Source organism: Chiloscyllium punctatum, chromosome 39 (genome assembly GCF_047496795.1).
Source record: "Chiloscyllium punctatum isolate Juve2018m chromosome 39, sChiPun1.3, whole genome shotgun sequence".
In the NCBI taxonomy this organism is placed as follows: Eukaryota; Metazoa; Chordata; class Chondrichthyes; order Orectolobiformes; family Hemiscylliidae; genus Chiloscyllium; species Chiloscyllium punctatum.
Window position 1 is genome coordinate 40,882,476 of NC_092777.1, and position 26,565 is coordinate 40,909,040.

At 42.0% G+C, this 26,565-nt stretch overlaps 2 protein-coding genes across 3 annotated transcripts in view; one reads left to right on the plus strand and one right to left on the minus strand.

Moving 5' to 3' along the window:
- Window positions 1-1,669, minus strand: part of engase (endo-beta-N-acetylglucosaminidase) — a 59,555-nt gene extending 57,886 nt beyond the window's left edge. Inside the window, exon 1 of the mRNA XM_072558508.1 lies at window positions 1,258-1,669. Coding sequence (XP_072414609.1) covers window positions 1,258-1,385 — 128 coding nt within the window. The 5' untranslated portion in view covers window positions 1,386-1,669. The remainder of the gene's footprint in view (window positions 1-1,257) is intronic.
- Window positions 754-26,565, plus strand: part of LOC140463969 (fatty acid-binding protein, liver-like) — a 36,234-nt gene continuing 10,422 nt past the window's right edge. Inside the window, exon 1 of one of the 2 annotated variants that reach the window (XM_072558509.1) lies at window positions 754-903. In XM_072558509.1, the coding sequence (XP_072414610.1) occupies window positions 846-903 (58 nt within the window). In that variant the 5' untranslated portion in view covers window positions 754-845. Of the gene's footprint in view, window positions 904-13,346; window positions 13,496-26,565 lie in introns of those variants that run through there. The other variant, XR_011954828.1, reaches the window with a different exon arrangement.

The following is a 26,565-nucleotide window of genomic DNA, read 5'->3' on the forward strand; positions in this document are numbered from 1 at the left end:
ATATTTTCCCTCAACTGTCATCCCTTTTTTAAAAAAATGATATCAGACAATAGTTTACAATATCAGCATTAAACATGTAGAACTAAATTACAGTGACACAAATCAACATTACAATGTTAAAAATCACACAACACCAGGTTATACTCCAACAGGTTTAATTAGAAGCACACTAGCTTTTGGAGTGACGCTCCTGCATCAGGTGATTGTCCTTCCTGATGAAGGAGCGTCGCTCCGAAAGCTAGTGTGCTTCCAATTAAACCTGTTGGAGTATAACCTGGTGTTGTGTGATTTTTAACTTTGTACACCCCAGTCCAACACCGGCATCTCCAAATCATAACATTACAGGTATGCACCAGCATCTGTGTTGCAAAGTTAAATACAACCTAACTATTAACACAAGGTGACAAGAAAGGTTCAAAATTGAATTCTCATTCTACAGTGCATCATCAATCTTGCTTGGATTGGTTTTTAAGAAGAACTGCAATTGCTAGCGAGAAAAGGAGTTATTTGGACCCCAATTGCAAAATGAGAGGATGTTGTTGCCAAGGAAAAGCAGGGCTGATTTTAGTGATGTTGCCAACACACTTGCTCACAAATAAAGAGTGGTCATTTGGTCAGGACACCAGAGGGCAGTATTATCTCAGGAAATTTACTCAAGCGGCGCGTGGAATAGCAAGGTTTCATTTTCTAAAATAGAATGGCCTGGGCCTACAGTACAAAATCACAGTATAATCAAAAGTGATTAATTACTGGTTTCCACAATATATATGGAGTTTCAAACAGAAACCATCTGTCGAAATTTTATGACAGGCTTTTGGACATGTGAACATCTTGACCACTAAATAATGCATGTTATAAGATTTAGTTCCTGCTGGTTTTCTAGAGACTTTACTGCTGATGACGGTGAGTTGCTGGTGCTGTTTTAGAATAACAGAATACCATGTAAAATATACCACCCAATTATTAAAAACCCTGTTTCGGATCTGCATTTCCTAACATCTTAAGTTTTTTTTTGTTGTCGCGATTTTCTGCTAACATTTACCATTGTGAGTCGCTACACCAAACTTTCAACAGGTTTCATTGTAAGAGGAGAACCTGAGCGACAGGCGTGACAGAAATAGGTACAGTGGGGTGAGAAATGAATGGGAAGTGGAGAGGAGATGCAAACAAAAGGCAAAACGTTTTATAATACAGATTCATGGGCTGAAGCTGAGATGCTCATATCCACTGTAACACCTGCCCATTCCGTGTACTCACTCATTGCTGTTCACGTTCTTCCTGCTGTCACCTACAGTGCCGCTCTCTGCCTGATCCTCTGCTGCTCTCTTCCCCCCAGACTCAGAATCAGAATCAGACAGGAACCTCTTCCTTTTACTTTTCTCCATCTCCCGCAACACAAACTGTCGTGTTACCAATTCTAACGGCAGCTCCTTGAGCACAAGTTACACCAAACAACCTCGAAACGCGTTTGTTGACAGCGGGCCCGATGGGAGAGAGAGCTGCCCTGATTGAAGTCCGCTCCAAGTGGAATCAGCAAAAGACTAACTTTAAGAGTCTGCTTATGGGTGGGGATTTAGCGGCAAGCGCTGTTTGTACCACTGTTCAAACCTTTTGTCACTTTCTGACCTTTGCACGGTACTAAGACCCAAGCTCTGCAGTTACAGCCAAACTCAGTGATCTCAGTCACTCGCTCCTCTGCTGTTTCCGCAGCCAGCCCCTGACCAAGGGGATTTAAATAACAACGTGCATGGGCAGGGATGATCTCGCAAACACACCAGAATCGGCAGCAACTTACACTAGTCGCTGGGTCAAAATCCAGGATACTGTTATTTTCGAGACAGTACACTTCTTTTACAAAAAAAATAACTTTTTTGTTGATTGTTAGTCATGAGTTGAGAAAGCATTGGGCGGGGGCAAAAAGGCTTGGACTCACGCAGAGGGTGGTACTTGTATGGAATGAGCTGCCAGAGGATGTGGTGGAGGCTGGTACAATTGCAACATTTAAGAGGCATTTGGATGGGTATATGAATAGGAAGGGTTTAGAGGGATATGGGCCGGGTGCTGGCAGGTGGGGCGAGATTGGGTTGGGATATCTGGTCAGCATGGACGGGTTGGACCGAAGGGTCTGTTTCAGTGCTATACAACTCTATGACTGATGGTGAAGAATCAGCTCATCATCTGATAAAGAAATTCTCCCATTTCTGTTCAGTGTTAGACACTTCAGATGATCAATGGGAGACATTTGGGGGAAAGAGTAGGTGAAGATGACAGACCTTGTGAGAAAATCTCCAGCTATATGTTTATTCAGAGTTGTAAGTTGCAAGTTTCTGAATTCGCCCTTTGGTGCTTACAAAGATAATTATTATGCATTCACTTTTTCAGCAGTTAAATTACCAATTTAACAAGTACAGTTTTCCCTTGTAGCAAGATTCAACATAGACTTCATTATCTAAATCTGGTAACTTACAGTTTATGGAATTTATACACTTTTCCAGATTATAAATTCACAAATACAGCACAGCTGTGCTCTGTTTCAGATTATTGTTGTTGGATCTTAGAGTCATAGAGTCATAGAGATGTACAGCTTGGAAACAGACCCTTCAGTCCAACCCGTCCATGCCAACCAGATATCCCAATCCAATCTAGTCCCACCTGCCACCACCTGGCCCATATCCCTCCAAACCCTTCCTATTCATATACCCATCCAAATGCCTCTTAAATGTTGCAATTGTACCAGCCTCCACCACATCCTCTGGCAGCTCATTCCATACATATACCATACTCTGTGTGAAAATGTTGCCCCGTAGGTCTCTTTTATATCTTTCCCCTCTCACCCTAAACCTATGCCTTCTAGTTCTGGATTCCCCCACCCCAGGGAAAAGACATTACCTATTTACCCTATCCATGCCCCTCATAATTTTGAAAACCTCTATAAGGTCACCCCTCAGCCTCCGACGCTCCAGGGAAAACAGCCCCAGCCTGTTCAGCCTCTCCCTATAGCTCAAATCCTCCAACCCTAGCAACATCCTTGTAAATCTTTTCTGAACCATTTCAAGTTTCACAACATCCTTCCGATAGGAAGGAGACCAGAATTGCATGCAATATTCCAACAGTGGCCTAACCAATGTCCTGTACAGCCGCAGCAAGACCTCCCAACTCCTGTACTCAATAGATTAGATTAGATTACTTACAGTGTGGAAACAGGCCCTTTGGCCCAACAAGTCAACACCGCCCCGCCGAAGCGCAACCCACCCATACCCCTATATTTACCCCTTACCCAACACTACGGGCAATTTAGCATGGCCAATTCACCTGAGCTGCACATCTTTGGACTGTGGGAGGAAACCGGAGCACCCGGAGGAAACCCACGCAGACACGGGGAGAATGTGCAAACTCCACACAGAGAGTCGCCTGATGCGGAAATTAAACCTGGGTCTCTGGCGCTGTGAGGCAGCAGTGCTAACCACTGTGCCACCGTGCCGCCCACTCTGCCAGTAAAGGAAAGCATACCAAACGCCTTCTTCACTGCGACTCCACTTTCATGGAGCTATGAACCTGCACTCCAAAGTCTCTTTGTTCAGCAACACTCCCTCGGACCTTACCATTAAGTATATAAGTCCTGCTAAGATTTGCTTTCCCAAAATGCAGCACCTCGCATTTATCTGAATTAAACTCCATCTACCACTTCTCAGCCCATTGACCCATCTGGTCAAGATCCTGTTGTAATCTGAGATAACCCTTCGATGTCCACTATATCTCCAATTTTGGTGTCATCTGCAAACTTACTAACTGTACCTGTTATGCTCACATCGAAATCACTCATGTAAATGACAAAAAGTAGAGGACCCAGCACTGGTCACACGCCTCCAGTCTGAAAAACAACCCTCCACCACCACCCTCTGTCTTCTACCTTTGAGCCAGTTCTGTATCCAAACAGCTAGTTCTCCCTGTATTCCGTGAGATCTAACCTTGCTCCTCAGTCTCCCATGGGGAACCTTGTCGACCACCTTACCGAAATTAATATAGATCACATCTACCGTTCTACTATTAATCCTCTTTATTACTTCCTCAAAAAACTCAATCTAGTTTGTGAGAAATGATTTCCCACGGACAAAACCATGTTGACTATCCCTAATCAGTCCTTGTCTTTCCAAATACATGTACATCCTGTCCCTCAGGATTCCCTCCAACAACTTGCCCACCACTGACATCAGGCTCACTGGTCTATAGTTCCCTGGCTTGTCCTTACCACCCTTCTTAAACAGTGGCATCACGTTAGCCAACCTCCAGTCTTCCGGCACCTCACCTGTGACTATCAATGATACAAATATCTCAGCCAGAGGCTCAGCAATCACTTCCCTAGCTTCCCACAGAGTTCTAGGGTACATCTTATCAGGTCCTGGGGATTTATCCACTTTTATGCGTTTCAAGATGTCCAGCATTTCCTCTGTGTAATATGGACATTTTGCAAGATGTCACCATCTATTTCCCTACTGTCTATATCGTCCATATCCTTTTGCACAGTAAATACTGATGCAAAATACTCATTTAGTATCTCCCCCATTTTCTGCGGCTCCACACAAAGGCCACCTTGCTGATCCTAGAGGGGCCCTATTTCTCTCCCTAGTTACACTTTTGTCCTTAATGTATTTGTAAAATCTCTTTGGATTCTCCTTATTTTATTTGCCAAAGCTATCTCACATCCCCTTTTTGCCCTCCTGATTTCCCTCTTAAGTCTACTCCTACTTCCTTTATACTCTTCTAAGGATTCACCTGATCTCTCCTGTCTATACCTTACATATGCTTCCTTCTTTTTCTTAACCAAACCCTCCCTCAATGCCATTAGGATGACAAATACTGCATCGCCAATGATACACATATCAATTCATTGCTTTACAATTCTAATTCCCAACACTTAATAGGTAGAGTAGCTGTTGATTTTATCACATGCTTTCAAACAAACTACAACTATTACAGCACTTGTTGAAAGACCTGCAAATTTGGGCAGATCCTAGGCATGAGATTTTTAGTCTTTAACTTCAGAGTTGGTTGTTTTGCATCTTTGCTTTGCTTATTTTTTAGAGAAGAATCACAATTATTACAGTACAGAAGGAGGCCTTATGGCCAATGGCTCTGGGACCATCTGACTTAGTACCAAATTCCTACCTTTTTCATGTAAACCTGTACATCGTTTCTGTTTAAATAATCGTACAATGTCCCTTTGAACGTGTCAACTGAAACAACCTACCTCCAAAAAATTTCTCGGCAGTGAATTACAGATATTCTAACTAAATCTTTTTCTCCCCTCACCTTTATTATTTAAGAAAACACTTTAAAACTGTACCCCCTTCTTGGTCCTGTTTTATGTAAACAGTGGCAGAGAAGTGGCAGATGGAGTTTAATTCAGATAAATGCGAGATGCTGCATTTTGGGGAAAGTAAATCTTAGCAGGATTTATACACTTAAAGGGAAAGTTCTAGACCACTGATGGAATATTGCATGCAATTCTGGTCTCCTTCCTATCAGAAGGATGTTGTGAAACTTGAAAGGATTCAGAAAAGATTTACAAGGATGTTGCCAGGGTTGGAGGATTTGAGTTGAATGGCTAGGGTTGTTTTCCCAGAACGTTGGAGGCTGAAGGGTGACCTTAAAGAGGTTTATAAAATCATGAGGGCATGGATAGGGTGAATAGACAAAGTCTTTTCTCTGGGGTGGGGGTGTCCAGAACTAGAGGGCATAGGTTTATGGTGAGAGGGGAAACTAGAAAAGGGACCTAAGGGGCAACATTTTCACAGAGGGTGGTGCACGTATGAAATGAGCTGCCAGAGGAAGTGATGGAAGCTAATACGATTGCAACGTTTAAAAGGCATTTGGATGGGTATATGAATAGGAAGGGTTTGGAGGGATATGGGCCGGGTGCTGGCAGGTGTGACTAGATTGGGTTGGGATATATGGTCAGCATGGATGAGTTGGACCGAAGGTTCTGTTTCCGTGCTGGACATCTCTTTGACTCTATGACTAATTGCTGGAAAAGCTTAGCAACCTGGCAGCATCTGTGGAGAGAAATCAGAGTTAATGTCAGAGTTAAATCTGAGAACTGAGGTTCTGATGAAGGGTCACTTGGCCCAAGACATTAACTCTGGTTTCTCTCCTTAAATGCTACCAGAACTTTTCCATCAATTTCTGTCTTTGTTTCTGATTTCCAGCATCCACAGTTCTTTCAGAGTTTTCTTTTACATCCAATCAAGAAGTTTTAAAAAGTTGTCAGCACTGTAATGTTCTGTAAATATTGCAGTAATGTGCATTCTCAAAGACACCACTAAAAACAATGAGATTAATGACCTGATAACGTATGGCTAGTGGTATCGATAGAGATCAATGATGGCCAGGACAGAGAGAGAACTATCCTGACTTTCCTCATTAGCTGTTCTTTGTTCTGTTATAGGATATCAGCTGGACCAGCATTTAGTCCCCTGGAAAAGATAGTGGTGAGGCAGAAAGATAAAGCACTTCCGTCCCGGGGTATAGGTACACTGACAGTGCTGTTAGGAAAGGAGTTGCATGATTTTGACACACTGGTAATGAAGAAACAGCAATATAGTTGCGAGCCAGGGTGTGGTTTGAAGGAGCACTTACAGATGGAGATGATCTCAGGTACCTGTTGATCTTGTCCTTCTCGATAGTGGTATTTGTAGGTTTGGATGGTACTGTCTAAGAAGCTTCAGTAAGTTGTTGCAGTGCATCTTGTAGATGGTGCGCACAGCTGCTACAGTGTACAAGTGGAGGAAGTGAATGTTTTTAAGGTGATGGATGTGATGCCAATCCAGGCAGGTTGCTTTGAATTGGATTGTATCAAGCTTCTTTAGTGTAATTGGAGCAGCATTCATTCAGGGAGTGGGAAGCATTGCATTACACTCCCAACTTATGCCTTGTGGATGATGGAAAAGTGAATTGCCACAAAATTCCCAACCTGCTTTTGCATCTACAGCAATTATATGGGTGGATCGTTGGTCAATGATAATCCTCAGAATGCTGATATGATCACTTTAATAATGGTAACGCCATTTAATGCATGAGGAACAGTTAACTTCTCTCTTGTTAGAGATGGTCATTGCCTAGCACTCGGGTGATACAAATGGTTACTTGCCACTTATCAGCTAAAGCTTGAATGTTGTCCAGGTCTTGCTGCACATGGACATGGACCACTTCAGTACCTGAAGAGTGCCAAATGGTGCAGAACATTATGTAACTTTCAGCGAACATCCACACTTCTCACGTTATGATGAAAGGAAGGACTTTGATGAGCAGATGAATGTGTTTCAACCTGGAACAGTACCCTGAGGAACCTCTCCAGTATTTGATGGAATTGTAATGATTGCTCTGGCTGCTGGAGGTCAATCTATATTTGTGCTACAAATATAGCTGAGCAGCCCTTACAGACCAGCACTATCAACAACCCCTTCCATTATTTAATTGAGAATAGACTAATGGGTCAGCAATTGGGCAAGTTGAATTTGATCTGCCTTGTGGGTATTGGATACACCCAGGCAAGTTTCCACTATTGTGCAGATGCCAGTGTTGTCATTGTACTGGAACAGGTAGTTAGAGGTACAGTTAATTCTGCAGCACGTGTTTTTAGGACTAATTCCAAAATGTTATTTGGGCACATAGCTTTGCAATATCAAGTACCTTGAGCCATTTCTTGATATCACATTGAGTGAATTGAATTGGCTGAAGACTGGCATCTATGAAGCTGGGCATCTTAGAATGAGGCTGACGGATTGTCCACTCAGCCCTTCTGGCTGAAGATGATGCAAAAGCTTCACATTTGTCTTTTGCACTGGTGTGGCTCCCCCACGATTAGGAATGGGGTACATGCAGAGCCAACTCTGACTGTTGTTTTTTTTTAGTTGTCCACCACCATTCAAGACTGATCTGTTAGTTGTAGGATCACTTAGCTCTGTCTATCACATGCTATTTCCACAGTTTGCCTTGCAAGTAGCTCTATCAGGATGACACCTCATGTGCCTGGTGCTGTTCTTGGCATATTCTCCTGCACTCTCCATTGAATTAGGGTTGATCTCCCAGCTTGATGGCACCTGTAGGGTGAGGAATATATTGGGCCATAAGATTACAAATTATGTTTGAAAATAATTTTGTTTCTGCTAATGGCCCAGAGTGCCTCATGGGTGCCAGGTTTAAGTAGCTAGACTGTTCTAAGCCCATGCCATTGAGCACAGTGATAGTGTTGTACAACATAATTAATGGGATCCTCACTATAAAACTGGGACTTGGCTCCATGCCACTATTTGGTACCTTGTGCTGATACTATCTGTCACCAACAGATCATATATAACTGGCACATTGGTGAGGACAATGTAGAGCAGGTTTTTCCCTTGCTAGTTCTTCACCACTTGGCCAGTAGCTATGCCCTTTCAGACTCCACCAGCTAATTCAGTTGGAGTGCTACTGTGTCACTCTTGGCAATTGACATTGACGTTCCCACACAGGGTACATTCTGTGTCCTTGCCATCCTCGGTGTTCTTTCCAATTGGTATTCGACATGAAGGAGTGCTGATTCATCAGCTGAGGGAAGGTGAGTAAAGTTGGTAAGTCATAATCTGCAGTTTGACTAGATGCGACAGATTATTGTTAAGGATTCCCAGGGCAACTTCCTCCCACTCTAACCCCACTGCAATGTCACCGCTGCAAGGTCTGACCTGTCGGTAGATCAAGAGACAACAGGGGTAATGATGGCAGCATCTGGAGCATTGTCTGCAGAATATTTAAACCCTTGCTTGTCTATTCTGTGGGATAATTCTTCCAATTTTGACACAAGCCTAGATGTCAGTAAAAATGACTTTGCAGAGTTGACAGTTGCATGTGACATTGTCATTTCTGGTGTCTAGGTTGATTGTAGAGTTTCCATTACGTTTCATTGTTTTTGATTGTGTAATGCTTAGTCCAACTGAGTGGTTTACTCGACCTTTTCAGAGGGCAGATAGAATTCAACCACCCATTTAGTATTTTTAGACTTACAGGAAAGAGCGTTAACACTCTGCAAGGCTGACAAATTTTCTTCAACTTCCTCCCTCAAATCACTGACTCACAACTAACTGTCTAGAGTTTGATTTAATTCTTCTTCCAAACTGAGAGGGGCTGTTTTTTTAAGTTGTAGACAGAGGGACAGTAAGAGTGAGGGGAACAGATGGTGACAGTCTCCAGAGCCAAAGGCAAAGATTGCAAACGGTGCTGCCAATTGGGTGTTAATGATGATGGTGTGAAAGGAAGAAAATGCCCTTACTGCAAAGTCAACAAGACACAGCCATGTGAGCAAATGGAAGGAAATTGGAGAAACAAACCAGGGTAGGACTGATACAATTAATGGTAAGGTCTTGGGGAGTGTTGCCAAACAAAGAGGCCTGGGGTTCAGGTGCATAGTTCCTTGAAAGTGGACTGGCAGTTTGACAAGGTGATGAAAAAGGTGTTTGACATGCTTGCCTTCATTGGTCAGAACATTGAGTATAGGAGTTGGGACATCATATCACAGCTGTACAGAGCATTGGTGCAGCCATTTTTACAATCCTGCATATAATTCTGGCCACCCTGTTATAGAAAGGCTCTGTTAAACTCGATAAGGTGCAGAAAAGAGTTATAAGATGTTACCAGGGCTGGAGGGCTTGAGTGATAGGGAAGGGCTGAATGGGCTGGGGCTTTTTTCCTGGAGCTTTAGAGGCTGAGGGGAACTTTGTAGAGGTTATAAAATCATGGAGGCATGGACAGGGTGAATAGAAAAGGTCTTTTTCCGAGGGTAGGGGAGTTCAAACCTAGGGGGCATAGGTTTAAGGTGAGAGGGGAAAAATTTTAAAATGATCTGAGGGGTACTTTTTTCACACAGACGGTGGTGCATGTATGGAACCAGCTTCCAGAGGAAGTACTGGAGGCAGGTTCAATTATAACATTTAAAAGATATCTAGCTGGGTGTTTAGGAAGAGTTTAGAGGGATATGTGCCATATGCCAGCAAATGGGACCAGATCAGATTGGCATGGATGAGAAGGCGTGAGGGGTCTGTTTCTGTGCTCTTTGACTCTAAGACTCTATAACTTATTTAAGATAGTCAGTTGAACTCATCAAGTGACTCACTTAAATTTGCCAGTTCATCACAAAAGGAATACGTTCAAGCTTTTTAACTGTTTTGAATTACCCATGAATTTGAGCAGCCTGCAGTTGCTTGTAGCTTTCTCCGTGCCATTGGCCTGTCCAATCAGATTCAACTTGCCAACCAGTCAGCACCCTTTTCTCTTATTGCCAAATTTCAAAAGATCGTAATTTTTACATTCTCGCTTTTGTCCTGATGAGGACAACATGAAAAACGTCAGCAATATGCCTCTGTTTTTAGTGAAATTCATTTTTTGGAAAACCTGTTGGCTTCAATTGTGTTCAATTCAACTGAGTCAACTTTTGTAGTCTATTTGTGCAATTTACCCTTGGAAAATCATATTTGCTGTTGAAGACTAATAGTATTTTGTGGAACCTTTTAGTTACACAAAGGGCCAAATGGCCTACTTCTGCTCCTGGTTCTAGTTCTTATGTTCTTCACTCTCCATACATAAACAAGATGACCTGACTATAACCTATTAGAAATACGAAACAGTAAATGCTAGTAAAAGATCACAGAATCCCTCCAGTGTGGAAGCCCATCAGCCCATCGGCTCTGAAGAGCATCTGACTTAGATCCAATCCCCTATCCTAACCCTGTAACCCTGCATTTCCCACGACCATTCCACCGAGCCTGTATAACCAATGATGCAACAGGGCAATTTAGCTCGGCTAATCCACCTAATCTGCACATTTTTGGACTGTGGGAGGAAACCCACACATATACAAGGAGAATGTGCAGACTCCACAGTCACCTGAGGCTGGGATCGAACCCACATGTGACAGCAGTGCTAGCCACCATGCCACCCAAAAGTTCAGTCAACATCTATCAACACAAGCCTGCGGTTCAGGTGCAGAGTTTGAACTTTATAATGGAATTTGTACTGTCATATTGCTCCACTGTGTCATCCTTCACTATACAATGTAACATTAGAATTATATATCATCATCAAATACAACTGTTATAACCTAATATCGATGTTTAAAGTTCAGTTCAGGAAAGCCATGATTTCCGTTTATTTTGTGCTTGTCATTCATAGTTAAACATTGATTTTGCCGCAAGTCTAAAAATCATTTTCGCAATCCAACTGTTGGATTGTTTTATAATATAACAGATTTAAATTATGTTGCAGTGATCTATATCAATTATAAATATAGTAAAGAAGTGTTTTATTTGAAAAACTTTGCAAAATTCCAAGTAAAATACAAAGTGCTAAGGTATGTGTACTTGTTTCAATACAGTGAAAAATGCTTGCTATATAAATATATATGTTTCAATTACATCACCAGTGAGGACGGTGGCTGTTGACTACAGGATTATATCAATGGCTCTGTTGTGTGTGTGTGTGAAGATATAAAATGAAATTTAATCCACAGATGTGCAATGTTATGCATTAGAGGATGGCAAGGAAAGCAAGGGAGTAAAGGTAAAGCAGTGTGTGTCTCCCGTCCAAGTACTAACCAGGCAGACTCAGGCCAGTTTCAAACTTGCATGGAAGAACACCTGGGAATACCAGGTGCAGTAGCCTTGAGTCCTCTTGTTGTGCAGTGATAGTGTCCCTACCCCTGGACCTCAAGGCCCAGGTTCAAGTCGCACTTCCTGCAAAAGGTGTATAATAACATCTCTGAACAGGTTGATTAGGGAAGAAAAAAGGCAGTGTCTGCTGACATCCACAACTGCAAGTACATGCTTACCTGGAAACAATCCTAGACCCACTGGGACACGATGAGGTCCTGCAGCCAGATCAGGACAGATGAATCGGTGACAAGAAGACCTTTATGCTAGATTTTACGTATCACCCACATTCAAACTCACTAGGGGGATGTATTAAGAACAGATCTAAGCCTCTAGCAGTAAATGCTACTATTTTGCTCCTTTGAATGTTAGGTTACTAGCCAATAGTTATCTGTTTTCTCACATTCTCTTTGTGACTAGCAGGGTTATGTTTGTTAATTAGCAGGGTTACGTTTGATATTTTCCTATCCATAGGCTCTGATCTGCAATGTGAAAGGGCAAAATCAATGAATTCATGATAACTGCAGTTATCTCATTTAAAAAAAATATGATGCAGACTGTCACACCTGAGGGTTTTTTAAACCACTCAGTTCCACTAATTCTCCAGCATTGTTTCATTTATACACTGATTTCCACACATTCCCTTAAGGCTTCAATATTTCACATCTGATCCTGTTATGTCTACAACTATGTTTTTGATGCTTGTTTTCTGATTAATGCCTCCAACTCCCTTGTTTGGGGGTTGATGCTGTGTAACTGCAATTTGATATGCTTTTATTTTTCATTGATCCTTTGTTTAAGATCAGAATAGGAACAGGAGGAGGCTGTTCGGCCTCTCAAGCCTACTCCACCATTCAACATTCATCATGCCCACTTTCCTGCCCTATCCCTATAACCCTTGATTCCCCAACTGATCAAGAATCTATCTATCCATCTCAGCCTTAAATATACACGAGGACCCTACTCCCACAGCTCTTTGTGGCAAGTAGTTCCAAAGACTCTCAACCCTCAGAAGAAATTCCTCCTTATCTCAGTCTTAAATTTGCACCTCTTTCTGGTCATAGATACCCCATGAGGGGCAACACCCTCTCAGCATATCCTCTGTCAAGCCCTTAATAATCCTATGTGTTTCAATGAAATTATCTCTTAGTCTTCTAAATTCCAGAGAGTACAGTCCTAACCGGTTTAACATTTGATCATAAGACCATCCTCTTTGCCAAGGATCATCCCAGTGAAGCTTATCTGAACTCTCCAATGAAATAAGATCTTTCCTTAAATGAAACGAAAACTGCTCACAGTACTCCAGATGAGGTCACATCAGCACCTTGTACTGTTTTTTTGAAACAGGTATTATATTATTTGCTTCCTGTAGCATTTTCTGCTTGCTGAGAATTTGTTATCTTTCTCCTTTTTTGCACTGAGTCTCAATGCTTTTCTTTAGCTTTCTGCCCATGTATCCAAATCCTATCACTTTTACTTCAGCTTCCCTATTTAGCTTCTGTACTGTGACCTTTCTTCCAGTCTGGTGCGGGCATGCCTCCCCCAAGCACTACAACTCCGTCTGCACAGCTCACTACCTAAACTAGCTATCTGTCGGGGGAGCAGTATGTGATTTACTGCAAAGTAAAGTGTCCAGTTAGTTACACAGCCTGCTGCAGCTACTCTCTTCCACAGTCTACCAGCCAATGTTCTCATATTTCTTGCTGAACCACAGAAGCTGCTTTGAAAACACTAGCTGCCAAATTATTGGAACTAACAGAACTAAAAATGGTTCAATTTATTCTCTCATGTTCATTGTGCAAGATGAACAAGTTAAAAATGTAAGTGAACTTCAACTTTACTTGAGCACAAAAGCAAAATTGTTGGACTGTACCACAAATATTTTCACATGGTGTCTGTATGCCACTGTGAAGCCAAACTATAATCTGCGTCAGGTATGAGCAAATTATTTATACAACCAATGCAATGATTCAAACAGACAGTTTAAAGTGGATGGGAACCTATGACTGAAGATTAGATCACGTAAGTGTTAAAGGAGTGATGGGGGGACGGTGGAGGGGGGGGGGGGGGGGAGTGGGGGGGGAGCACGGCTGGGTGTAGTGGAAGGGAAAGGGAGGCTGGACTGTTGATGGGGATATGTGAGATAATTAACAGTTTCAAACCACAGAGTCGGCTGTGAACCAAGACAGGGCGAAGGGGAGGGCAGTGCATTTGGAACGCCTGACTGCTCTGATCAAATACGTTTGCCAAATGTCTGTGGTTTTACTTGTTTGTGACTTTCTCTCAAGTTCTAGGAGCAGCTGCTCAGGAGAACAGTGACATAATTCAGAAGGAAGGCAAAAGCTGATTTCCCAAAAGATGTCCAATGCTGGAAAAAATCAATAATAGCTGAGTTGCCTCAAGCTGGAAATGAAGCAGATTAAATTTGGAGAAAATGGCTGATCAAAGTGTTCCCAGTTCAGATTGAGGGAAGTCACCCATATGCATTGACATTCAGATTTCTAATGTTGGATATTTGTTAGCCATTTGTTAAAAAAACACAACAATTCAATTAAGTCCAAGGGTATCAAAAAGTGTAAAATATTACAAAAGTGCATTGCCAAATATGTTAGTTTGGCTCATTACAGCATTTTTGTTTCTGAGTCAGAAAGTCCCATGCTTTAAGAGTAGAATTAAAGCTCAGTTCAGGTGATAGTGAGGGTGTGCTGCTCTGTCGAAGATGCTGTCCTGCAGGTAAAACTTTGAGTGGAGGTTTCTTCTACCAGTTTGGATAATGGTAAAGGTCTTGCAGCACTGTTTGATAAAGAACAGAGAATTCCTCCAATACCCAAGCTGACAATCCACTCTCAGAAATCTAGCTTGTCCCTTGGTGGATGCACTGTTCAAACCTTAAGCAGGTCAGCTGAAAGCCTTGAAAACTAATAATTTTGTCAGGTCAGATGCCTTTGCTTCATGGGATATTCTGATTGCATTGTTACATGGCAAACCACAGGCCTAAATTGGAGCAGCCTCTCCTGAGACCCTGTTGTGGCCCAGCACAGTAGAGAACCATAGAACAGTTACAGCATAGAAAGAAGCCATTTAGCTTATTGTGTCTGCAATAGCTGACGAGGCAACCAACCCAATTCTTTTTCCCTGATCCATAGCTTCAGGTGCAGATCCACATTCATTTCTAATTGAGTTTTATCCTTAACCATCTAACCAAGCAGCAAATTCCAGACACTCACTACCCTCTTGATGAAAATGTTTTTCTCATGTCCCCTCTAATCCTACTACTAATCACTTTAAAATTGTGCCCTCTGGTAACTTTTGGATTCTGGGTAATCCAAGATGGAAGATGGGAAACATTTCTGGATGTAACAGGCTGTTCCTTTGAGGTATTTAAGGTGTTGGAGGTGATTTCCATGAATTCCAGTAGCAACAATTTTTAGATAGTGGAGAGAGAGAGAGATTCACAATTGATCTTGGAGGAACCTGTTTGCAAGAGGTCACAGTACAGAAAAAGGTAAGTGAATAGTTTTAAGTATAGCTTTGCTGTAAATCTACAATTGTGAGGAGAGTAGGTTCTTTATTGAGTGTATGTTTATTGAGATATGTCCCTGAAGTCATAAGTATTAAGTTAGCCTGGGGCAGTATTTTGTAGAGGAGTAAGACAATGCTATTTTCTGGGTCTGTAGATTGGAAGAAGCAAAAATGGCCTTCAGTAGAGTGATATGCTCTTCTTGTCGAGTGTGGGAACTTAGGGAGAGTTACGTGTTACTGAGGATTATATCAGCAACAAATGCCATGAGTTACGAATCCTGTCAGATCGAATGGATCAGTTGGAGCGACAGTTAGAGGCAATGAGGAATTTACCAGAGCTAGGGGGTGTGATGGATGGCAGTTATAAGAAGGGAGAAAAGCCACAGATACACGTAGGTGGGTTAACTCCAGGAAAGGTAAGAGAGGGAGGGAGGTAGTGCAGGAGTCTTTTGTGGCTATTCGCATTTCAAACAAGTGTGCTCTTTTGGAAAATGTAGGAGGTAATGGATTCTCAGGGGAACATAACACGAACGGTCAGGTTTCTGGTACAGAGACAGGCTCTAATGAAATGAGGGGTATGTCGGGTTCCAAGAGATCAATTGTGTTAGGGGACTGTCTAGTCAGAGGCACAGACAGACATTTCTATGGCCAGCAGCAAAATGTAAAAATGGTGTGTTGCCTCCCTGGTGCCAGGATCAAGAATGTCTCAGAGATGGTGCAGAATGTTCTCAAAGGGGAGAGGAACAGCAGGAGGTCATTGGACACATTGGAACCAATGACATCAGAAGGGAAGAGGATGAGACTTTGAAGGGAGAATATAGAAGGTTAGGCAGGAATTTAGAAAGGAGGTCCTCGAGAGTAATAATATCTGAATTATTTGCAGTGCTATGAGCTAGTGAGGTTAGGAGTAGGAGGATATAGCAGATGAATGTGTGGCTGAGGAGCTGGTGTATGGGAGAAGGATTTACATTTTTGGCTCATTGGAATCTCTTCTAGGGTAGAAGTGACTTGAACAAGAAGGACGGATTGCACCTGAATTGGAAAGGGAATAATATATTGGCGGGGAGATTTGCTAGAGCTGCTTGGGAGGATTCAAACGAGTAAGGTGGAGGTGGGGGACCCAGAGAGATAGTGAAGAAAGAGATCAATCTGAGACTGGTACAGTTGAGAAAGCAAGTGGGCAAAGTAGTCAGGGCAGGCAGGGACAAAGCAGAGAACTAGGTAGGATTGATAAATTAAACTACATTTATTTCAATGCAAGGGGCCTAACAGGGTAGGCAGATGAACTCAAGGCATGCTTAGGACTGAGATAGCATAACAATCGCAGAAACGTAGTTCAGGGATGGACAGAGCTGGCAGCTTATTGTTCCAGAATACAAAGGTTACAGGAATGACAGAAAGGGAGGCAAGAGATGGGGGGGATTGGCATTTTTGATAAAGGATAGCATTACAATTATATTTAGGGAGAATATTCCCAGAAATACATTCAGGGAAGTTATTTGAATGGAACTGAGAAATAAAGGGATGATCACCTGATTGGGGCAGGCCCCCTAATAGTCAGAGGGAAATTGAGAAACAAACTTGTAAGGAGATTTCAGTTATCTGTAAGAGTAACAAAGTTGTTATGGTAGGGGATTTTACCTTTCCAAACATGGACTGGGACTGCCATAGTGTTAAGAGTTTAGATGGAGAGGAATTTGTCAAGTGTGTACAAGAAAATTTTCTGATTCAGTATGTGGATGTACCAACTAGAGAAGGTGCAAAACTTGACCTACTCTTGGGAAATAAAGCAGGGCAGGTGACTGAGGTGTCATTGGGAGAGCACTTTGGGACCAGCGACCATAATTCTATTAGTTTTAAAATCGTGATGGAAAAGGATAGACCAGATCTAGAAGTTACAGTTCTAAATTGGAGTTCTAAATTTTGATAGCATTAGGCGAGGACTTTCAAAAGCTTATTGGAGGCAGATGTTCGCGGGTAAAGGGACAGCTGGAAAATGGGAAGCCTTCAGAAATGAGATAACTAGATTCCAGAGAAAGTATATTCCCGTCAGGGTGAAAAGGAAGGCTGGTAGGTCGAGGGAATGTTGGATGACTAAAGAAATTGAGGATTTGGTTAAGAAAAAGAAGGAAGCATATGTAAGGTTTAGACAGGATAGATTGAGTGAATCCTTAGAAGAGTATAAAGGAAGTAGGAGTATACTTAAGAGGGAAATCAGAAGGGCAAAAAGGGGACATGAGATAGCTTTGACAAATAGGGTTAAGGAGAATCCAAAGAGTTTTTACAAATATATTAAGGACTAAAGAGAGAATAAGGCCCCTCAAAGATCAGCAAGGCAGCCTTTGTGTGGAGCCGCAGGAGATGGAAGGGCAAAGAGAGGCAATATAAAACAAAGTGCTCTGTTCAAAATAGGGCAGATAAATAGGGGGAGAGCAAGGGGCATATGTGCACAACTCATTGAAGTTCATAGAGCAGCTTGAGAAGGCGGCTAAAGGTGCCCCAGGACTCTGGGTTTTGAAAGTAGAAGCATCAACTTCAAAAGCAAAGAGGTGATGATGACCCTGTACAAAAGATTGGCTCAGCCTCAATTGAGTATTGGGTTGAATGCTGGGTACCACAGTTTATCCAGAATGTGGAGGATTTAGAGAAGGTGCAGAACAATTTAAGACAATGAATATTAAATATAGAACATTACAGCGTAGTACAGGCTCTTCGGCCCTCAATGTTGCACTGACCTATGGAACCAACCTGAAGCCTATCTACCCTACACTATTCCATTTTCATCCATATGTTTATCCAATGACCATTTTAATACCCTTAAAGTTGGCAAGTCTACTACCGTTGCAGGCAAGACGTTCTACGCCCCTATGACTGAGCAAAGAAACCACCTCTGACATTTGTCCTACATCTATCTCACCTCAGTTTAAAACTATGTCCCCTCATGCTAGTCATCATCATCTAAGGAAAAAGGCTTTCACTGTCCACCCTATCTAACCCTCTGATTATCTTATATGTCTCAATTAAGTCACCTCTCAACCTTCTCTCTAACAAAAACAGCCTCAAGTCCTTCAGCCTTTCCTCATAAGACCTTCCCTCCATACCAGGCAACATTCTAGTAAATCACCTCTGCACCTTTTCCAAAGCTTCCACATCCTTCCTATAATGCTGTGACCAGAACTATACACAGTATAGCCGATCGTGGGGAACCTTATCAAACGCCTTACTGAAATCCATATTCACCACATCAACCGCTTTACCCTCATCCACCTGTTTGGTCACCTTCTCAAAAGAACTCAGTAAGGTTTGTAAGGTAAGACCTACCTTCTCAAAACAGTGTTGACTATTCCTAATCAAATGTTTCCTTTCTAGATTATTATAAATCCTATCTCTTATAACTTTTTCCAACACTTTACCCATAACCAAATTAAGGCTCACTGGTCTATAATTACCAGGGTTGTCTCTACTCCCCTTCTTGAACAAGAAGACAACATTTGCTATCCTCCAGTCTTCTGGCACTATTCCTGTAGACAATGACGACATAAAAATGAAAGCTCAGCAATCTCCTCCCTGGCTTCCTAGAGAATCTGAGGATAAATCCCATCTGGCCCAGGGGACTTATCTATTTTCACACTTTCCAGAATTGCTAACATCTCCTCCTTATGAACCTCAATCCCACCTAGTCTAATAGTCTGTATCTCAGTGATCTCCTTCACAACATTGCCTTTTTCCAGGGTGAATACTGAAGAAAAGTCTCCTTAGACTCCACCCATCACTTCCCACTACTACTGTCCTTGATTGACCCTAACCTTACTCTAATCATTCTTTTATTCCTGATTTATATATAGAAAGGTTTAGGGTTTTCCTTGGATCCTATTTGCCAATGACTTCTCATGTCCTCTTATGGCTCTTTGCAGCTCTCTCTTAAGGTCTTTCCTGGCTAACTTGTAACTATCAAGCACACTAATTGAGCCTTCATGTCTCATCCTAACATAGGCCTTCTTCCTCTTGACAAGAGATTCAACTTTTTTGGTAAACCACAGCTCCCTCGCTCAACCACTTCCTCCCTGCCTGACAGGTACATACTTATCAAGGACATGCAGTACCTGTTCCTAGAATGGTCCCAGGAAGAAAGGACGTGAATTACATAGAGAAGTTGGAGTTGTTCTCCTTTGCAAAGAGAAAGTAAAGAAGAGGTTCAAATAGATGTTCAAGATCATGAGATCCAGATACAGTAGTTACAGAGAAACTAGTCCCATTGGTAGAAGGGTAAAGAGCAAAGGGACGCAGAATTATGGTGTTTGGCAAAGGAACCAACACAGACAAGAGGAATTTTTTTTTGTGTGTAGCGAGTGGTTTGGATCTTAAATGTATTGCTTGAGAATATGATGGAGGTAGATCCAATGAGAGTTTTCATCCAGGAACTGTAAAGTACTTGAAGGAAATAAAATTACAGGGCTATGGGGAAGGCACTGGGAGAGGGGATTAATTATTTTGTTCTTGCAGAGAGCCAGCATGGACACAACTAACTGAGTACCTTCCTTCTGTACTATATCAGTTCGAAGATAGTGTTCTAAAGATGGGTCACTGGACCCAAAACTTTGACTCTGCTTTCTCTCCATAGACACTGCCAGACCTGTGGAGTTTCTCTAGCAATTCCTGTTTTTGAGTGAGTGATTCCATGTTGGTTATTACACCCAATAAAATGGGTCTCATCAAGTGTGTATGTGGGTCACAATGGTGTCCAAAAGTGTCACCCAGAATCAATATTAATGGGGGATGGCTCAGAATGACACAATGGAACCTGGGTAATGAGTCCTCTTACCAAAGGGGGCTGACTAACTTTGTTCCCTGTAGCTTAAGGTAATTATTTGCCAAGGATGCTCCAAATTTTCCCTATCACCCATTCTCCAACACTGAGACATCCATTAGATATTCTTCCAGTACAGCTGCTGGAATGGCTACCCAAGGAAATGTCTGCTTAATGTCACAGAAAAGAATCCTCGTACAAACACAATACAAATGGATGTCACACCTTGGTTGGAGCATTTATAGTTTTAAAAAGGCTTTTAAAAGTTCAGAGCAAATAGCAGGAGAGATTTTAGGGAAGAGAGAGAGAGGGTAGATATGGCTGAGAGCTTTGTCATAGCTACTAGGACAGGGAGAGCTGGAAAAATGTACAAAAAGGAAGAACTCACAAAAAGAAAGACAAAGATTCATCTTTGTCATCTCTACATAGCAATGTGTTATTTTAAAAATGCAGCCATTATTGTGATGTAGACAAACCTAACAAATTTGTGCACAGAAATGTGCTGTCAACATCAAAAGAGATTAATAAGTCATCAGAACGTTACAGCTGGAAGACACAAGGTGGGAAAAGCCTGGGAGCGAGATTTAATACCAAGGCATTCAGAAACAGACCAGAACATATTTAGAAGGAGATTGAAGCAAGAGTGGGAAATTGCAAGACATCCATGGGCCCTGCAGTGGAAAGGCTGGTTAGATAGTCGGTTAGATATGTATTCCAACTGGAAAAAATTGAAGGTTGTCAGCTTGTTATGAAAGTATAGCAATGGCAGATCAGAAAAGAAACAAAAAGTATCATAGTGAAGTAGAATGTGAGTCGCATCACAACCAGGAAAGGTGATGCAATAGGAGGATATAGAAATTCAACATCAAATAAATATATATATAAGTGATGACATTGACAAGTGGAACTGGAATGTGTATATTGTAGTCGAATCATTTAACATTGGAACCAGACTAAGCATTAAATGAAATAGGAAGATTGTCACCCTATCACACAGAGAGGTATATTATGATTGTAATGCCTGCAAATACTGGGAACCCTCATAATCTAATGAAGGGCGATAGTTAAAGATGGGTCAGAGGGAAACCTCTATGCAACACAAAGAAAAGAGGAATCCCACTGATACTGTAGAGCCAAAAAAGGTCAATAAACCTGGGATCAGATCATTTTCCTGCTTGGATGTGGTGAGCTGCTGTCAGAAACACAAGGAATACAACCATTGTGGAATGCACACGATCAAGGGTGCCATTAGCAGCACAAAAGGGCCCAGTGCTGAGGAATGTGTACTGGCTTAGGTGTTTCTAGATATACCATGCACTAACCAGAGATGTGTCTGGGAGATGTGAAACTCTGTAATCATTGTACATGTCCTTTAATCCTGTGATGCTTGAGAAACCTATGGAACAAATCAGAACATAGAACATTACAGCGCAGTACAGGCCCTTCGGCCCTCAATGTTGCGCCGACCTGTTATACCAATCTGAAGCCCATCTAACCTACACTATTCCATGTACATCCATATGCTTGTCCAATGACGACTTAAATGTACTTAAAGTTGGCGAATCCACTACCGTTGCGGGCAAAGCATTCCATACCCTTACTACTCTCTGAGTAAAGAAACTACCTCTGACATCTGTCTTATATCTATCACCCCTCAATTTAAAGTTATGCCCCCTCATGCTCACCCTCACCAGACTTGAAAAAAGGCTCTCCCGGTCCACCCTATCTAACCCTCTAATTATCTTATATGTCTCTATTAAGTCACCTCTCAACCTTCTTCTCTCTAATGAAAACAGCCTCAAGTCCCTCAGCCTTTCCTCCTAAGACCTTCCCTCCAGACCAGGCAACATCCTAGTAAATCTCCTCTGCACCCTTTCCAAAGCTTCCACAGCCTTCTTATAATGCGGTGACCAGGACTATACACAATACTCCAATTGCAGCCGCACCAGAGTTTTGTACAGCTGCAGCATAACCTCATGGTTCTGGAACTTGATCCCTCTATTAATAAAAGCTAAACACTGTATGCCTTCTTAACAACCCTGTCAACCTGGGTGGCAACTTTCAAGGATCTGTGTACCTGGACACTGAGATCTCTCAGCTCATCTACACTACCAAGAATCTTACCATTAGCCCAGTACTTTGCATTCCAGTTACTCCGACCAAAGTGAATCACCTCACACTTGTCCGCATTAAACTCCATTTGCCACCTCTCAGGCCAGCCCCGCAGCTTATCTATGTCTCTCTGTAACCTACAACATCCTTTGTCACTATCCACAACTCCACCGACCTTAGTGTCGCCTGCAGATTTACTAACCCACCCTTCTACACCCTTATCCAGGTCGTTTATAAAAATGATGAACAGCAGTGGACCCAACACCGACCCTTGCAGTACACCACTGGTAACTGGACTCCAGGGTGAACATTTCCTATCAACCACCACCCTCTGTCTTCTTTCAGCAAGCCAATTACTGATCCAAACTGCTATATCTCCCACAATCCCATTCTTCTGCATTTTGTACAATAGCCTACTGTGGGGAACCTTATCGAACGCCTTGCTGAAATCCATATACACCACATCAACCGGTTTACTCTCATCTACCTGTTTGGTCACCTTCTCAAAGAACTCAATAAGGTTTGTGAGGCACAACCTACCCTTCACAAAACCGTGCTGACTATCCCTAATCAAATTATTCTTTTCTAGATGATTACAAATCCTATCTCTTATAACCTTTTCCAACACTTTACCAACAACTGAAGTAAGGCTCACTGGTCTATAATTACCAGGGTTGTCTTTACTACCTTTCTTGAACAGGGGAACCACATTTGCTATCCTCCAGTCTTCTGGCACTATTCCTGTAGACAATGACGATTTAAAGATCAAGGCCAAAGGCTCGGAAATCTCCTCCTTGGCTTCCCAGAGGACCCTAGGATAAATCCCATCCGGCCCAGGAGACTTATTTATTTTCACACTCTGTAGGATCTCTAATACCTATTCCTTGTGAATCTCAATCACACCCAGTCTGGTAGGCCTGTATCTCAGTATTCTCCTCAACAACATTGTCATTTTCTAGAGTGAATACTGTTGAAAAATATTCATTAAGTGCTTCCCCGATCTCCTCTGACTCCACACACAACTTCCCACTACTATCCTTGATTGGCCCTAATCATACTCTCATCATTCTTTTATTCCTTAAATACCTATCAAAAGCCTTAGGGTTTACCCTAGTCCTATCCACCAACAACTTCTCATGTCTCCTCCTGGCTCTTCTGAGCTCTCTCTTTAGGTCTTTCCTGGCTACCTTGTAACCCTCAAGCGCCCTAACTGAGCCTTCACATCTCATCCTAACATAAGCCTTCTTCTTCCTCTTGACCAGAGATTCCACTTCCTTCGTGAACCACAGCTCCCGCGCTCTATAGCTTCCTCCCTGCCTGACAGGTACATACTTATCTAGGACACACAGTAGCTTTTCCTTGAATAAGCTCCACATTTCTAATGTACCCATCCCCTGCAGTTTCCTTCTCCATCCTATGCTTTCTAAATCTTGCCTAATCGCATCGTAATTGCCTTTCCCCCAGCTGTAACTCTTGCCCAGTGGTATACGCCTATCCCTTTATATCACTAAAGTAAACATAACAGAATTGTGATCGCTATCACCAAAGTGCTCACCTACTTCCAAGTCTAACACCTGGCCGGGCTCATTACCCAGTACCAAATCTAATGTGGCTTTGCCCCTTGTTGGCCTGTCTACATTCTGTGTCAGGAAGCCCTCCTGCACACACTGGACAAAAACTGACACATCTATAGTACTCGTACTATAGTGTTCCCAGTCAATATTTGGAAAGTTGAAGTCCCCCATGACAACGAAATGGCCACAATATTGAAGTCTCAGGTACCAACCGATGCTGCAAGTTCACCCACCTTATTCCGGATGCTCCTGGCACTGAAGTCGACACACTTCAAACCAACTTCTTGCTTGCCGGTGCCATCTTGCGTCCCCGAAACTTGATTTCAGACCTCCCTACTCTCAACCTTTTCTATAGCAAACTACAATTTTGGTTCCCATCCCCCTGCTGGATTAGTTTAAACCCACCCCAAATCAGACTTATAGATGCATAAATATAAGACTCCAACTACTTTTGGGGAAGCAGCCTGTCAGAGTGCTGATTCATCTGTGTACACATATGAAATAAACCTGTTGTCGTTGCACCTTCAATCACCTCTGTTTGTAACATTTTGGCCGATATCAAGCAGTAATTCGAAGTTGGATCAAGAGGAGTTTGATGGATAAATTATGGAAGATGTGGAAGTATGATGAATATTGAAGGAGAACTTATAACAGGATTTTGGCATCAAGGCCAAGACATATTTTCTCTCTTGTTAAAGTTTTTCTTATGTGTCATTGGGTTAGAAATAAGTTTGTGCTTTGGAGAATGGTGACAAGAGAAGTCTCTCTGATTATGTGAGCATTAAGTGCACCAGCCAGAATGTTTTGCAGCAATCTTATTGTCATTTCCTCTGGGAAACCACTTCTTTGTGATGTGCTAGGGGAAAATAGATCAAAGGTTACTGTGGAAACTTCCAACAGACAGCTGTTTTTAAATAAAGACATCTTCCTGTTTTTTTAGCGAAAAGAGGTTGTATTATTTTGTTTTCGAAAAGAAGACTGAGACATCTCCCAAAGATGCAATATTGTCTGCAGTGTGATTTAAATACAAATGAATAAAAAACATTTCTCAATAAAAACCAAAAGAACTGCAGGTGCTAGAAATCAGAAACAAAAACAGAAATTGCTGGAAAAGCTCAGCAAGTCTGGCAGCATCTGTGGAAAGAAATGAGAGAGTTAACATTTTGCGTTCAGTGGCCCTTCAGAACCGATGTGGCTCGGTTAAAAAAAAAGAGAAATATTCCTCTACTTCTCCATTTCTTCACATATTTCTTTGCACTCCCAAGATCATGATTGCCTGCTCATCTCTGGCACCCAACCAATTAACCTAGGGGTTAATCCTCAGATTGCCTGAAATCTCTCTCCTACTCTTTCTCATCATTCCCATGGAATTCAGGTGCATTCCATCTCATAATTTACTGATGAAGCTCTGGAGTCGCAATGGGCTGGGATTTTTTTTAAAAATCAGTGTAGCCATGAGGAGGTGATATTGCTCAGTTCATTTTCCCATGCCACAAATCTAGTCTTGAGACCCATTATCCTTGGAGGCAAAGACAATTCGTAGCTGCTACTTGATTGTTCGAAGGAAAATAAAAGTACCTTTTCAATGGTTATTTGCAGTTACGTTGTGCATTTTATGTACAAAAATATTCCAAGGCCTTTCACAGAGGTTAAATACTTCAAAAATGTGCAGTGGACTTGAAGTAGAGATTCTGGTAGGGATGACAGAAGGTTAGCTGAAGACTTGATTGTTCTGGAGTCTTTGAAAAAAGGGAAGTGAGAGAAAAGGTAGGGGAGTTTAAGGAAAGACTTCCCAGAGGTTGGGTCTTACACTGTTGAATACCCAGCCATTAATAATGGCAGAGGGATGCACCGTAAGCCACATAACAGAATTCTTGGGGAGATTGTAGGCTGGTGAAAATTACAGAAATAGACTGAGGCAAGTCACTAATAAATTTAAGCATGAGGGTGCGAATCCTAAATAGAAAAATTGAAATCAGGAAGCCTTGGTCCAGCCTCTGTAAGAATACTGTGGCTCACTATTGCCCTGAGTTTGTCCCCTGTCTGCAAAATGTCTTGTTTCTCCAGCAGATTTCCATCTATGTTAGCTGCCTTTGACTTCCAGCAAAGCAGAATGATTTGTTGGCCAAAAAGTCTTTGGCAGTTGGATTTTTGTTATGCTCCCTGGTGTCGTACAAATATTAAAGCCTCAAAATGTCTCTGGATTCTCCCTCTTCTGGATTATATGCTTCTGCGTATCTGATGTCGAGCAAAGGTCTAAGTTGTTCTGTATTGTTAAGAACGTAGGAGTAGGAGTAGATCATTAACCCTTGGATACCGCCGTATGATTCTAGACCCATGGCTGATCATTTACCTCAAAGCCATTTTCCCATGCTATATTCAAATCACTTCATACCATTAGTGTGTCTCTGTACTGTAACATTCAAGATACTTAACTTAATAAGACAAATTGAGAAGATCAAAAACTTTAATGGCAACAATTGGAGTTACAACACACTGAGTCACAGAATACCTGAGTGATGTTTTGTGGCAGATGGTTCAACACACATTGGCTTCCTGATTCCCCTGTTCCTTGGAAAGATTCTGAAAACTTTGAAGAAGGAAAGAGAGAGAAAACCACTCATTTCTGTCATTTAGAGGGAGATAGACCAACACTGGCAAAACGTCACTGTAAATTTCCATCTTGTCCTCTTAACGAACTGCAATGCATGGCATGGAAACATTTAAAGGAACAGAGAAAATAATTAGTTTATTGAGGTCATTGCATAATATTTCTGTTAAATATTAAACAGTTGCACTTATCATTAACATGCACATATGAGTGATCCAAAATGTTTATTATCAGGTTTCCAAAAAGGAGTAGGACTAAAATACT